The sequence below is a fragment of the Panthera onca genome, chromosome E1, assembly GCF_046562875.1.
Source record: "Panthera onca isolate mPanOnc1 chromosome E1, mPanOnc1 haplotype 2, whole genome shotgun sequence".
NCBI lineage: Eukaryota > Metazoa > Chordata > Mammalia > Carnivora > Felidae > Panthera > Panthera onca.
Genome location: NC_138352.1, coordinates 20,399,310 through 20,413,906, shown reverse-complemented (window position 1 = coordinate 20,413,906; position 14,597 = coordinate 20,399,310). Strand labels below are relative to the sequence as shown.

Below are 14,597 nucleotides of genomic sequence, written 5' to 3'. Positions count from 1 at the left end.
GCTATTGTCAGGCCAAGGTTGGTTTTCACTCGAGCAAAACACTATCCTTAAGACAGTAGGGAGTTCCTGGACATTAGGCTATTGATAAGATTGCCCCCTTTTTTTCCCCTTAATTTTTAAAAAACATTGATTTATTTTTGAGAGACAGAGCAGAGTGGGCGATGCATGGGGGGAGGGGGGGCACACAGAATCCAAAGCAGGCTGCAGGCTCTGAGCTGTCAGCACAGAGCCCAAGGCGGGGCTTGAACTCACTGACCGAACTTCACTGAGCTGAAGTTGGATGCTTAACTGACTGAGCCACCCAGGTGCCCCTAGATTGCCCTTTTCTTGCAGTTGTACTAAGATATTTGTAAACCGACAGTGACTCTATCAGTTTAACCATTTGTTGTCTGTCTTCTCCTTTGTTCTTGGGCAGCCAGGAATGTCACACATCCTACCTGCGGGGGACACACATCCCACCTGGGGGGAGGGGGGTGGGGCATGGGTATGCTAGTTTATGCTTTACCCTCAGCTTGTCCTATGCTCCCTCTTCATGTTCATATATACATTTTCAATTGCAGTTACCTAATAAGCAATCATTTGACTATCCATATGGAAAAAGCAAAATCAGATCCTACCTCACACCATCCGCAAACAGTACAATAGGTAGATCAAGGACCTAACTGTGACAAACAAGACTTCATGTGTACACAAGTTGTAGGAGATGACTTCTTTTTTTTTTTATTTTTTTTTTAAATTTTTTTTTTTTTCAACGTTTTTTATTTTTTAATTTTTGGGACAGAGAGAGACAGAGCATGAACGGGGGAGGGGCAGAGAGAGAGGGAGACACAGAATCGGAAACAGGCTCCAGGCTCCGAGCCATCAGCCCAGAGCCTGACGCGGGGCTCGAACTCACGGACCGCGAGATCGTGACCTGGCTGAAGTCGGACGCTTCACCGACTGCGCCACCCAGGCGCCCCGGAGATGACTTCTTAAACGTGCCACAAAGAGAGCAAATCCTAACAGAGAAGGCCACCGTAGTCATCCAGTTATGTTAAGAACCTAAGACTTCTGATGACAAATGACAAAATGAAAAGAAAAACCCAAACCAGGAGAAGATGTTTGCAATGTACGTAATAGATAAGGATTATATCCAGAACATACAAAGAGCTACCACAAACAAATAAGAAAGCACAAACTGCTCCAATGGAAAAATGAGCAAAGGCTATGAACAGGCAATGTAGGAGGGAGGAAATTAAAAAAACAAAAACAAAAACAATAAACATGTGAAACTATAGCCATCAAAGTAATGAGCATTGCATGCCAAATGAGACACTGTTTCATTTCCATCATAACAGCTAAAATTAAAAAGGCTGATAATAGCAAGCATTAGCGGTGATGTGAACAAAAGGAAACGCTCATACAACTGCGTTGTGGGAAGGTACTTCGGTGGAATAGCTTTGGAAAACAACACAGCCACGTTCAGAATGGTTGAGCACGCACACACCCTAGGACCCAGGTGTTCCACTCTTTGGTACGTGACCTAGAGAAATACTTGCAATTCTGTCTACAGGCCACTACAAAGGTGTTCACTGCAGCCTTGCAGCCTTGTAGTAGCAGAAAGTTGCAAATAAATTAAAAGACCATCTACGGGGAATAGATAACTAATGTTGGTGTATTTACACAAGGGAGTAGCAGAGTTAAATTAATCGACATGAGAAGATTGCATAAATGCTGGGTGGAAAAAAAAGCAGGCTTCAGAATGTGTGCAGGATGAAACCATTTCTATAAAATATAAAAACTTGCACATTTACAGTATAAATTATTTATAGATAGCATATTTAATATTTTACACACACCGTAAGCTTTGAAAGCATGGCTGGGAAGGGTACATATTAACTTCAGGGTAGTGGTTGTCTCTACAGAGGGAGAAAGGATAGGATAGTGTGATAGAAGAGAGGACTTAAAATGTGTGTTTTTTTTCTCAAAAATATTAACTCAAGGGGCGCCCGGGTGGCTCAGTCAGTTGAGCTTGACTCTTGATTTTGGCTCAGGTCACGATCTCACGGTTTGTTGGATTGAGCCCCACATCAGGCTCTGTGCTAACAGCACAGAGCCTGCTTGGGATTCTGCCTCTGTCTCTCTGTCTCTCAAAATAAAGAAAAGACATAAACTCAAAAAAATTAACTCAAAAAAGAAACAGTATCAAAACTTGCTAATCCTGTGTGCAATACTTGGTATTTATTATGGCATTCTAAATTTCTGTTGCACTATTTTATGATAAAAATAAAAGAGCCCTATAGTAACCCCTGCACAGGAGCACCTGAGTGGCTCAGTTGGTTAAGCTTTGGACTTCGGCTCAGGTCATGATCTCACAGTTCATGGGTTCGAGCCCTGCGTCAGGCTCTCTGCTAACAGCTCAGCGCCTGGAGCCCACTTTGGAGTCTGTTTCTCCCTCTCTCTCTCTGTCCCTCCCCCACTCAAGCTCTGTGCTAAGGGAAAATGTACATGGCATAGTGTTAAGTGGAGTTAAGTAGAAAAAAAAAAAAGTCTAAAATTATACAGTATGAGCCCCCGTTCATTTAAAAAAGGTTTAGGGGTGCCTGGGTGGCTCAGTCAGTTAAACACTGACTTCAGCTCAGGTCGTGATCTTGTCGTTCGTGAGTTCGAGCCCTGTGTTGGGCTGGGAGCCTAGAGACTGTTTTGGATTCTGTGTCTCCCTCTCTCTCTCTCTCTCTTCCCCTCTCCCCCTGCATCATTCTCAAAAATAAAATAAACATTAAAAATTGTTTTTAAAAAGGGGCACCTGGGTGGCTCAGTTGGCTAAGCATCCCACTTCAGGTCAGGTCATGATCTTGCTGTTCGGGAGTTCAAGCCCTGCGTTGGGCTCTGTGCTGACAGCTCAGAGCCTGGAGCCTGCTTCCGATTCTGTGTCTGCCTTTCTCTCTGTGCCCCTCCCTCGGTGGTGCTCTGGCTCTCAAAAATGAATAAATGTAAAAGAATAAAAAATGAAAATGAAAAAAAATTTTTTAAAAGTTTATATGTAAATATATATTTGAAAGGATCACACCAAACCTTTAACAGCACTATCTTTGCAAAATGTAACGATGGCTGATTTTTCTTTGGGCTTCACTGTATTTTTCCAGTTTCCTAAACTCTTCTTCTTAAGTGTGGCTATGGATTTATCCCTGTATGCTCAGAACATAGCATACTATTTGGCATATAGTGGTTCTAGATAAATGTGTATTTGACTACAGGAAAGAATATAATATAAATTGTCACAAAACCAGCAAAGTAAAAATAATTCCATTAATTTGGGCCATTTTAAAAGGCCAAGATAACCAGTAATGGCCATGGAAGGCACTGGAATATAATGTACCATCTATTTACTCTCTTTTTATAACTTTTTTTTAATGTTTAAAGTTTATTTTAGCTGAAGAGAGAGACAGAAGGAGAGAGAGAGAATCCCAAGCAGACCCAGCACCGGCATTGCAGAGCCGGGTATGGCGGCTCGAACTCACGAACCCGGAAATAAATCATGATGTGAGCCAATGTAGGAGGCTTAACTAACTGAGCCACCAGGTCGCCCCCATATATTTACTCTTAGAGCTCCACAAAACATCATGAATTCAGTTGCAGAGCGCTGTGTTTGAGGTTCTGCACTGACCCCCTGCACTCAGCAGCGGTCACTCACTTCCTTTACCAATGACCTTGCCACCAGCTCTAAAGATGGCCGATATCTCAGATGTACTAAGAAGTGCCCACTATCTATAAGAGACTGTTAAACTAACACGAAGAGTCAAGCTCTAGGTTCCAGAATGTGCCTAAAGCTTTAGCCATTGACAGTCTGGTGTGCAATACTACAATTTTAAAACTTTCGGGCAGCACAACACACTTTAAAAAAAAAAGTTTGCTTTTTCTAAATGTAACGCGGTTTCCTTCCTTCACACACAAAAACAAAGAGCATTACCCCCCTTCATGTTCAAACTATCAGGCAGTCATAAATAAGGTGTGAGCAGAACCGCCAGGCCTCCAGGACAGAAGCATCTCCCTGCCTCCACAGCCTCCCCTGACACCCTCAGTGTTAGGGTCCTTCTCCGGGTTAGAGGACAAGATCATCCCCTAAAACGGCTGCTCACTGCCACGTTCGGTCCCCAGCTCATTCTCATGGGCACATCAGCTGGGGTTCTAGTAGTTGTGCCCAGGGGCCGAACAGGACTCAGCCATCCCGCGGTTACCCAGGGGCGGGCAGCTGCGGGGGCTCGCGGAGTCACAGGGCCAGGGCAGAGCTGACCAGGGGGAGATGGGTTACGACCACCCTTACTCATGCTTCGGTCCCATGAGCAGGCACTTGTCCCTCTTAGGTGCTGTGAAACCATCCCGGTCTTTGAGGTCTGGGGCGAGGATGTGATTCCCCAGGGCCTTGGGGGCGGGAGAGAATTTGGCTCTTGCCAGGGTCCCGCTGCCTTCCAGGTGCCACCCGGTGTCCCACGGTCCCTGTTTGCGCTACTCGTCCCCAGGGCTTGCAACCCCCCGCCCAGACACGTTCGAGGCCTCACCATTGAAGCCGATCGCGGCCTCAAGCTCCAGCTCGGCCACCTCGGCCACCTCGGCCACCTCGGCCTTGGGAGGAATTTGGTTCTCCATTCCCTGGACACCAGGCGCTCCCTCTCTCTGCCTCGGGCCGCGCAGCGTCTCCTGGTCGGTATGGTAACGGACGCGCGCATGCGCGCCGGGCCCAGGCCCGCGCACGCTCTCGGCTGCTGAGCCCTGAGCTCCCGCTGCGGAAGCAGAGAGGGCTCCTTTTCCTTCCAATTTCCGTGAAAATTTAGGGGCATTGGCTGCACGTTTCCCCCTACGGACTCTTTTCGTAACCGCATAACGAATCACCGAGTGTCATTTAGGGAAGGGTGCTATAAGACAATCTATAATTGCCATTCTTTGGGTCCTTTGTTTGAAGCAGGATTAACAATTTTTTTTTTTTTAAGTTTTATTGAGGTATAACTTTACGTATAAAATTCACTCTGAGGTTTAGTAAATGTACACAGCTGTGCAACTATGCCCACAGTCCAGTTTTTGTGTGTTTTTTGTTTGAAGCGGGTTGCAACTTCGGGTAACTGCCGGAGGGCTTGAGATGCTTCCACCTTCCCGGGAAAATGCTTCGATTTTTGTCCAAAAGTTTTATTTTAATTGCGCCGGGCTGTTCGCGCCGACCTAAGGGTTGCTGGGGGGGGTGGCTTCCCTACCTTGGAGGCCGCAGCTCACACGCACCGGGGGAAACGGCAGGTTCCGGTCGCGCCCGGGCCGAACCGCGGGGTGTGAGCCGCGCGGGCCGCCGTAGTCAGCTGCCGCGAGCAGGAAGTGTCCGAAGGCGGGCGGAGACAGCGCGATGGCCCCGGACCCCTGGTGAGCCCGGGGTGAGGGCGGCCGCGCGGAGGGGTTCGCGAGGGAGGCCGGGCTTCCGGGGAGCCGGTGGTCGCCAGGGTCTGGGGCCGGGGAACCTTCGGGAAGAGGGGAGGGGCAGCGGGGGGGGGCAGCGGGGCCCCTTCCCCAGCCGAGGGAGACCCTGCCGTGTCCCGCCACCCTCGGTGTTCGCAGGGGCGGCCCCGGACGGGGGGGGGGGGGGGGGGCGGGGAACCCCGGGGAGCTGCGGGCTTGTGCCGAACCCCGGAACATGCCTTCAGCCCTTCTCGGCTGCATCTGGGGAGATTTCCCGCCCGTCCTGGCTGTGGAGGTGGCTGGTGCTGGCTTCCCTGGACTCTCGGGAAAGTGAAGTCCAAGTAACCTTTTCGTGCAATGCCGGTCCATCTGGTGACCCCCACCCCCGGCCCCTTACTTCACAGGCGGAGAAGCCGAGGTTCAGAATGCATGGTCACCCGCCAGTTAACCAGCTGGCTCTAGGACTTAGATCTTGTGGGCCCTTCAAAAAAACTTACCGGAATCAGGGAGGGAAATTACGCATTTGTTTATAGGGCATTTAACCCTTACCTGAGTCAGCGTCACGAAGGCTGTTTTCCTCTGCTGCAACTTCTGCAGCAGAACAATAGCTGGTAAGGGTCATTCCCTCCACAATTAAGTCCCAAGGACTGAACGATGACAGACACAAGTACTGACCCCAAGGAACATATTGCTATGGCATATCGGACTTGACTTTTTTTGTTTCATAATGAAAAGCGTGTTATATAGCTCTGTAAAGTTCTTGTTGGACTTTATGTTTTAGGTTAATATTTCTGGTAGAATTTATAATTGTTGAAGTTGTAGGCAGGATGGCTACCGGGAGAATGGTGTGCAAGATCAAAGTTAGCACGCTCTGGGATCTGGGTGACCTGGCCAATGGCTTACTTGATTTAACGCTAATTTTTTCCCACCAAGTTTTAACAATTGTATACACCCTGATAGAAAATTTAGGAAGTACTGAATATTTGCACAGGGGAGAAACGTCTTCAACTTTGTCATTTGGAATGATAGCCACTATTGATTTTTAAAATGAATACATTAGTTTATATGCGTGTGTATGTACATATAATGATACATATACAAGCATCCGTGGCTTTTTGAAACTTCACCTTATGCCACTTTGCTTTTAGGAAAGACCTACCTTAGTTCCTGTTTTCTCTAACCAAAAGAAATCTGAAGGGGGTTTTTGCTTTTATGAAAAAAATGCGGAAAGCGAAAATGGTATTCAGCGTTTATTTTGCAGCAAGCTGACTTAGGGGCATTGTGCACCCCAACCAGCAGAGTGACCCCCCCAAGCTCCTTCCCTGGGAGCTATACTCAGCATGACAGCATCAGACTGTGATAGCTTTGAGCTGTGTCTGTGAAAACCTGTGCGCTTTTTTGGGTTTATTTTGTGCACCTGTTAGCAAGATGTGCCTTAAGGTATCAGAAAAAACCAAGAGCAGTCATTTTGGGGGGTCTGAGAAAGCTCAAAAATTTTTCTGTATGAATTAGTGGTCACTGCCCTTTTGCTTTATACCCCATTTTGCCTTATGAAAGGTTTCATTGGAAGACTACTTTTGGATAGTGAGGGAAACCTGCATGTTTTACAAAGCAGGGAACGTTTCCCTGTGTCATTAAGTATTTACTAAAAACAGGATTTTTCTAATGGTACATAATAGTGCATCATATGAATAACCATAATTATTTCCCTCTTTTGTACCTCTTTGTAATATTAGAGTTTGTTTTGTTTAACTGTTGCAGAGACAGCCCCTTTGTTCCATCTCTTACTTCCTCGGCTCACTTCCTGGAAGTAAACTGTTGGGTTCAAGGATATGAACATTTTTAAGGCCCTTGATAACGTTTTGCTAAGTTGCCCTCCACTTCCTGGAAGCTGACCCCCTCACTTTACACATAAGGTAGGAAATAGAGCTCAGAGGTGATAATCCATTTAGATTGATGGAAGCTGTCCTTGGACCCCAAGCCCCTTCCCCAGTTCATGCTGAAAACGCATTTATGATTTTTCCCGTTGCTCTCAGGTAGTTTTGATTCCGTGGCTTTCTCATTTGTCCGTTGACTATGAAACAGGTGGAAACTCTGCTGTGCTGGTAGCTTAGCTCCGTTGCAAAGTGGGTTGCTGGTCAGGAGGGTAGGAGGGAGTATGGAACGGGACTTTGAAAACCTTATAAAAACAGACTTGGCTACATACAGCCTTCTGTTCGTGCTGTTGACAATCGTACATCAATGATGCTTTACTCCTGAATGGTATTCGGCTGGTCAGTCGTGGCATAGAGCCGTGACTGCTTTACCAGCGTATCAAAGCAAGCAGTAGGCTCGCTTTTTAATAGAAGGATGACTGTCTCTGAACAGGTTCTTTGCTAAAGCTAATTAGCTTTCCTGCCGGGGCAACATGTGTGTTGGTGATGCACCGTTCCTGGAAGAGTTAGAGTTAAACAGACCTTAACGGTTTTGTATTCTGGTTGGTCTTTTCTTTTTTCTTTTTGGTCTATTCTCAAAAATGTTGTGGAAGGTAAAAGAATATACAGAAAGGGATAGTCTAACAACCCCCTTTGTACTCCTCACCCAGGTCCTATAATTACCAGCCTTCTGCCATGCTGGTATCATTCCTGCCTTCCACATCTTTTTTCCCCAGGTTTTTGGTTTTTTTTAAGTAAATCTTACGTGTGTATGAATTTAACTGTGCATTCAGTGTTTTTGTGGTAGAACAGGGGACTTCCTGCGTGTTCCCCTTTTCAGGTCTTCGGTCTCTGCTGTGGCATCACCATCCTCTGTGTCCCTTGGGCCTGAAAACTCCAGTCATCCACTTTTTCTTGCCCTCCTCCTATCTGATTATTGAATATTTGGTTTTTCTTTCAAATGCCTCTGGCATCTCTTTAAAACATTTTTTTTTTGGTAACGTTTATTTAACTTTTTGAGAGAGACAGAGAGAGAGAGTGAGTGTGAGTAGGGAAGGGGCAGAGAGAGAGAGAGAGAGAGAGAAAGAGAGAGACAGGATCCAAAGCAGGCTCCAGGTTCCCAGCTGTCAGCACAGCGCCCGACGCAGGGCTCGAACTCACCGACTGCGAGATCATGACCTGAGCCGAAGTCGGACGCTTAACCGACAGAGCCCCCCCTGGCGCCCCTGGCAGCTCTTTCATGCTGTCTGTTTCTGCCTTGGCCCCATGCTTTTAGTTGTGGGCCTTGCAGACAGGAGATACTGGTGACCAGTTATGGAATGGGAGTCTTCTGGGCTCCTGCCACTCCTCTCTCGTTCCCAGCCATTTATGTAAATGAGTGCAGGTTAATTTTCCTAAAGTAGTACTTTATTTATTTATTTATTTATTTATTTAAATGTTTATTATTTTGAGAGAGAGAAAGAGAGAGTGTGTGTGCACAAGTGGGGTACGGGCAGAGAGAGAGGGAGAGCCAAGAATCCCAGCAGGTTCTGTGCCATTAGTGCAGAGCTCGACACGGGGCTGGACTCATGAACCACGACATCGTGGCCTGAGCTGAAATCAAGAGTCAGAGGCCCTGCTGACTAAGCCACCCAGGTGCCCCTGGACTACTACGTTAGGTACTCGTGTGTTTGATACTGTGATGAGGCTGCCCATGACCTCTGTGCTTGTGGTTCTCAAACTTTGCTCCAGGTAGGAACACCAGGGGGAGTTTTGACAACTCCTCGTGTTCAGGTCAAACCCCATTCCCAGGGCGCCTGAGTGGCTCAGTCGGTTAAGCGTCCAACTTCGGCTCAGGTCACCATCTCGCGGTTTGTGAGTTCGAGCCCTGCGTCGGCCTCTATGCTGACGGCTTGGAGCCTGGAGCTTGCTTTAGATTCTGTGTCCCCCCCTCTCTCTGTCCCTCCTCTGCTCACAATATGTCTGTCTCTGTCTCAAAAATAAACATTAGGGGCGCCTGGGTGGCTCAGTCGGTTAAGCGTCCGACTTCGACTCAGGTCACGATCTCGCGGTCTGTGAGTTCGAGCCCCGCGTCAGGCTCTGGGCTGATGGCTCAGAGCCTGTTTCCGATTCTGTGTCTCCCTCTCTCTCTGCCCCTCCCCCATTCATGCTCTGTCTCTCTCTGTCTCAAAAATAAATAAACGTTAAAAAAAAAAATAAAAAAAAATAAACATTAAAAAAAAAAAATAAAACCATTCCCGTTTAAGCAGGATGCTTGGGTTTGGGAGCCAGGAATCGGTTGTGTTGTTGTTTCAAGATTCCCTGGTGATCCCAGCATGTAGCAGAGTTTCAGAACTAGCACTCTCCAAGGCTAATGTGGGAACGTAAAGATTGGGAGCAAAACATCTGGGATTTTGGCCTTCTGCATTTCCTAGAACCTCTTCAGGGGCTCACTCAGTGTGCCAGAGTATCCCCTACAGCTCCAACGTCCTCTTTTTTCAAAAGCCTCCCCTGATAATTCTGGTGTTCAAGGCTCCACAGAAACTAGCTCCCATGCATCTGTCCCCTTTTATACCTTACCCTCTTACCCAGGGCTGCTCAGCCGAATGTGCCCCTCCCTCCTGCTTCAACCTTGCTGTTCAGCCCAGGGTGTCACCTCGTGGCCCAGCCCTGTCCAGTCCGAGTGCCTCGGCCGACACTACTTTCTCTCCCTCCCAAACTCCAGGAGTACTTACCATTTAGGCTCCGTGGTTGTTAGGCAGTGTATCATACCTTATTATCGATTTCCATAGGTCTGGTCTGGGACCACAGAGCCAGACCTGTCTGTGCTCCTCTTTTCAGAGGTGACAGTATGGAGGGGAAAAGGAGAAATGTGGTAAAGCTGGGAATCAGGACCCTGTTTTCCTTATCAGCTCCCCTCCTATTTTCTTAACTACGTGTCGTGTTACTTGCTCTTTTCTTGGACGCATGAACATACACACACTTTCACACGCATACACACGTGATGCTCCTTCAGCGTAGAGTGGGGCATTGTCAAAGATCCTACCTCATGAGATTAGAAGTAGGACCTGGCCCAGATCAGGTACTCAGTTTGTTACCCATCGCCGTAATTACTCTAGTAAGATTGCTAAGGGAAGTGACGGGAGATTGTTTTTTGTTGTTTTTTTTTTTGCCGTTATCGAAAAACACATTTGCCGAGTTCCCTCAGTGGATGAGTAATGTGTGGGAGTTCAAAGATTTTTAAGAAACGGATCATTTACTTTTTCAAGCAGAAATGGGGACATGGGGGCAAACAGCAGTTTTCCCTAGTTTGTACTAGGACAGCCCTAGTCCCTCCTCTGCAGAGCAGGGCCACCTGGTAGGAGAGATACAAGGTGTACTTAGCTGTTCTCTGCAAAACAAATAGGAAGCGAAAAGGCTGTCCCAGAAGGAAAAAATAAGGGACCCCGGGGAATTTATTGTGGATTTTTCAAAGCCTCCCGACACTCTGAATAACAAATAGAAGCTTGGCAAATGTTTCCAGAGAGTTCTTGCGAGCTTAGATGTCCGGAGGGGGTGTCCTGCGTCCCCAGCGCATTTTGTTGGAGGATAAACAGTACCTGCTGTTCCTGTTTTGTGAAGCTCTTCCCCAGATACCTGCCTGGCTGGCTTCCTCACCTTGCCCGTCGCTCTGTGTTCTTTTATCCTGCTTTCTTTTTCTTGTTAGCGCCTACCAGCCCTGGACATGCTGGGTCTTTATTTATTTTACGCTCCTTGAGCAGGGACTTTGTCCATTCGGTTCGCTGCCCTGCTCTCCAGTGCCTGGAACCCATGCTCAGCCCAGAGGAGCCCTTGCATAAATGTTTGCCGGATGTTCTGTGAGTGGATGAATTCGAACAAGTGGTTGGGGACGTAGTTTGCAGTGGGCGGGACCACTTGGCCAAGTGGATCTACTGCCTGTTTGTGCTGATTTTCTCATTTGTAAGATGGCGATGGGAGCGGTACCCGTCTCCTGGCGTTTTCGTGCGGATGAAGCGAATTGTTACAAACGGAGCATTCAGAACAGAGCCCGGCTCACACAGTATTTCCTATGACAGCAACACGTGTCGCTGTATTTACTATTCTCATCCTCCCCGTTTGACTTGGTGGCTAGAAGTAACAAGTGGCGCGCAAGTCATGCAGAAAGTTGCTTTCAAAGAGCCTGAAGCGTTCTTCTCCTTTATGCCTTCGATGCAGGTTCTCCACGTACGATGCCACCTGCCAAATCGCGCAAGACATCGCCGAGAAAATCCAACAGCAAAATCAGCATGGAAGAAGTGGTGAAAATACAATCAGGGTGAGAGCAGGAGAGAATTAGGACCCGGAACGGTTTGTCTGAGCTCTGAGCTCTGCAAACCCTCCTACTGCTGAGACTGTGTGTGTGTGTGTGTGTGTGTGTGTGTGTGTGTGTGGCTGCGAAGCTTATGGGCGTTGCGTTGACCTTACAGTCAATCAGTGAATCGTTATAACTGAGACGAAACGAAGCATGACACCCGTTTAATTTCTCCTGTTTAACCATAAAAGTGTCTAACAATTTCCTAGTCCAGCTCAGTCCCCAGGTAGTAAATCTTTCGGGCTCTGCAGGACAAGAGGCTACGCCTTCACCTCTCTGAGAATCTGTTCTTGCCAAATGGCCTTTTTGACATTTTACATTTATTCTATGTAATACATGTAATAATTTGCATTTTATATAGCTTGCAGGCTGTATAAAAGCAGTGGTAGGATTTGGCTGGGGAACTGTGTTTTCCAGACCCTCATGGATTCACTCTAGCTCCTTCGATTCAGATCCCAACACCGCGGGTTTCTCTCTAACCTTTCCCCTTCCAAGTTGGTATTTTTCTTTTCCGGCAATCAGAACAGGGAGATCTTTTTGCTCATGGGGTCTGTCTTAGGGGTTGCAGAACACAGTTTCAGACACTGTACCACCACGGGCACCACCACAGACACTTAAGTCTGAGTTTGTCTTTCCTTTTTTTTTTTTTTTTTTTAACGTTTTTATTTATTTTTGAGAGAGAGAGAGAGAGACAGAGACAGAGACAGAGCACGAGCCGGGGAGGGGCAGAGAGAGAGGGAGACCCAGAATCCGAAGCAGTCTCCATCCAGGCTCTGAGCTGTCCGCGTAGAGCCCGATGCGGGGCTCGAACCCATGAGTGTGAGATCATGACCTGAGCCACAGTCGGATGCTCAACCGACTGAGCCACCCAGATGCCCCAAGATTTCATACTTTTTTATGGCTGAGTAATATTCCATTGTGTATGTCCACTGCATCTACTTTCTCTATTTAGCTATCAATGGGCATGTGGACTCTTTCCATAATTTGATTATCGTAGATAAAGCTGCAATAAACATAGGGGCTCACATATCCCTTTGAATTAGTGTGTTTATATTGGGTTAAATACCCAGTAGTGCAATTACTGGATCGTACGGTGGTCCTATTTTCACCTTTTGAGGAAGCTCCATACTGTTTCCACAGTGGCTACACCAGTTTGCATTCCCACCAACAGTGCACGAGGGTTCCTTTTCCTCCACGTCCTCGCCAACACCTGTTGTTTCTTGTGTTGTTGATTTTAGCCATTCTGACAGGTGTGAGGCGATATCTCATTGTGGTTTTGATTTGTAGTTCCCTGAGGAGGAGTGACGATGAACATCTTTTCATGTGTATGTTGGCCATCTGGATGTCTTCTTTGGAAAAGTGTCTATTCGTGTCTTCTGCCCATTTAAAAAAAAATTTTTTTTAATGTTTTATTTATTTTTGAGACAGAGACAGAGCATGAACGGGGGAGGGTCAGAGAGAGAGGGAGACACAGAATCTGAAGCAGGCTGCAGGCTCTGAGCTGTCAGCACACAGCCCGATGCGGGGCTCGAACTCACGGATCATGAGATCATGACCTGAGCCGAAGTCGGACGCTTAACCAACAGAGCCACCCAGGCGCCCCTCTTCTGCCCATTTTTAAATTGGATTACAGTAAAACCTTGATGTGCGAGCATAATTCGTTATGGAAACAAGCTTGTCATCCAAAGCACTTGTATATCAAAGCAAATTTCCGCATAAGAAATAGTGGAAACTCAGATGATTCATTCTACAAAATATAAAGAAAAATAAACAACATGCACTTTTAAAAACCTTCGTGGCTGGTGTGAGGGAGACGAGAGAGAGGAGGGTTACTGCATAGGACGACTTTCACTATCACTAACGGAAGTTGACTACAGTACGATATTAATAAACTCTTGTCTTATACTGCATTTAGTGTAACTGGCCATAAGGCAGCAGAGGAAGGGGTCTCTATCTGCAGGCAGCCTGACCTAGAATGGAGCACAGCATTCCTAGGCTCACTCTTGGATGGAAAAGCAAAGGACTGTCCAGAGATGCTTGGAAGTGACAAAAAATACACTAATGCCTGTTGTGGGCACCTTCCAACATTCCGAAAAATCACTGATTTCTGCCAAACACTCCAGCCTGAGACCGAGCATCCGAGTGTGGGAGCGGATGACCCACAATCCCGCGGCGAGAGAGAACCATTGGCTCAGTTGTGATCATGCGACATTCAGCATCACATCCTACTCGTATTGTGAGACGTTGCTCGTTTATCAAGTTAAATTTCATTAGAAATGTCTGCTCGTCTTGCGGATCACTTGTAGAACGAGTTACTCGCAATCCAAGGTTTTACTGTATTTGATTTTTGGGTGTTGAGTTGTATCAGTTCTTTATAGAACTTTATAGAACTGATTTTGGATACTGACTCTTTATCGGATATGTCCTTTGCAAGTATCTTCTCCCATTCAGTAGGTTGCCTTTGAGGTTTCTTGATTGTTTACTTTGCTCTGCAGAAGCTTTTTATTTTGATGTAGTCCCAATAGTTTATTTTTGCTTTTGTTTCCCTTGCCTCGGGAGACATGGCTAGAAAAAGGTTGCTATGGCCTGTGTTCTCTTCTAGGATTTTTCTGGTTTCAGGTCTCACATTTCGGTCTTTCATCCATTTCGAGTTTGTTTTTGTGTTTGGTGTAAGAAAATGGTCCAGTTTCATTCTTTTGCATGTTGCCATTCGGTTTTCCCAACACCGCTTGTTGAAGAGACTGTCTTTTTCCCATTGGATATTCTTTCCTGCTTTGTAGAAGATAAAGTGACCATATAATTGTGGGTCTATTATATTAATTTTTAGTACTTCTACATGTAATCATTTTCATTAATTTCTGGCTTCCTCTTCCTCTGTTACTTTTTGCAGAAATAAGCGTGTGTGTGTGTTCTCATTTCTCTTTCTTTTCCATAAG

The 14,597-nt window shown here is 46.6% G+C and overlaps 2 protein-coding genes across 3 annotated transcripts in view; one reads left to right on the top strand and one right to left on the bottom strand.

The window, feature by feature from the left end:
- The window catches only part of CFAP52 (cilia and flagella associated protein 52), a 44,123-nt gene extending 39,448 nt beyond the window's left edge, over positions 1 to 4,675 (bottom strand). For both annotated transcript variants that reach the window (XM_078437756.2, XM_078437757.2), the window contains exon 1: positions 4,539 to 4,675. In XM_078437756.2, the coding sequence (XP_078293882.2) occupies positions 4,539 to 4,626 (88 nt within the window). In that variant the 5' untranslated portion in view covers positions 4,627 to 4,675. The remainder of the gene's footprint in view (positions 1 to 4,538) is intronic.
- A 580-nt stretch (positions 4,676 to 5,255) lies between these two features.
- The window catches only part of STX8 (syntaxin 8), a 253,376-nt gene continuing 244,034 nt past the window's right edge, over positions 5,256 to 14,597 (top strand). The window contains exons 1-2 of the mRNA XM_060647291.2: positions 5,256 to 5,385; positions 11,526 to 11,625. Coding sequence (XP_060503274.1) covers positions 5,369 to 5,385; positions 11,526 to 11,625 — 117 coding nt within the window. The 5' untranslated portion in view covers positions 5,256 to 5,368. The remainder of the gene's footprint in view (positions 5,386 to 11,525; positions 11,626 to 14,597) is intronic.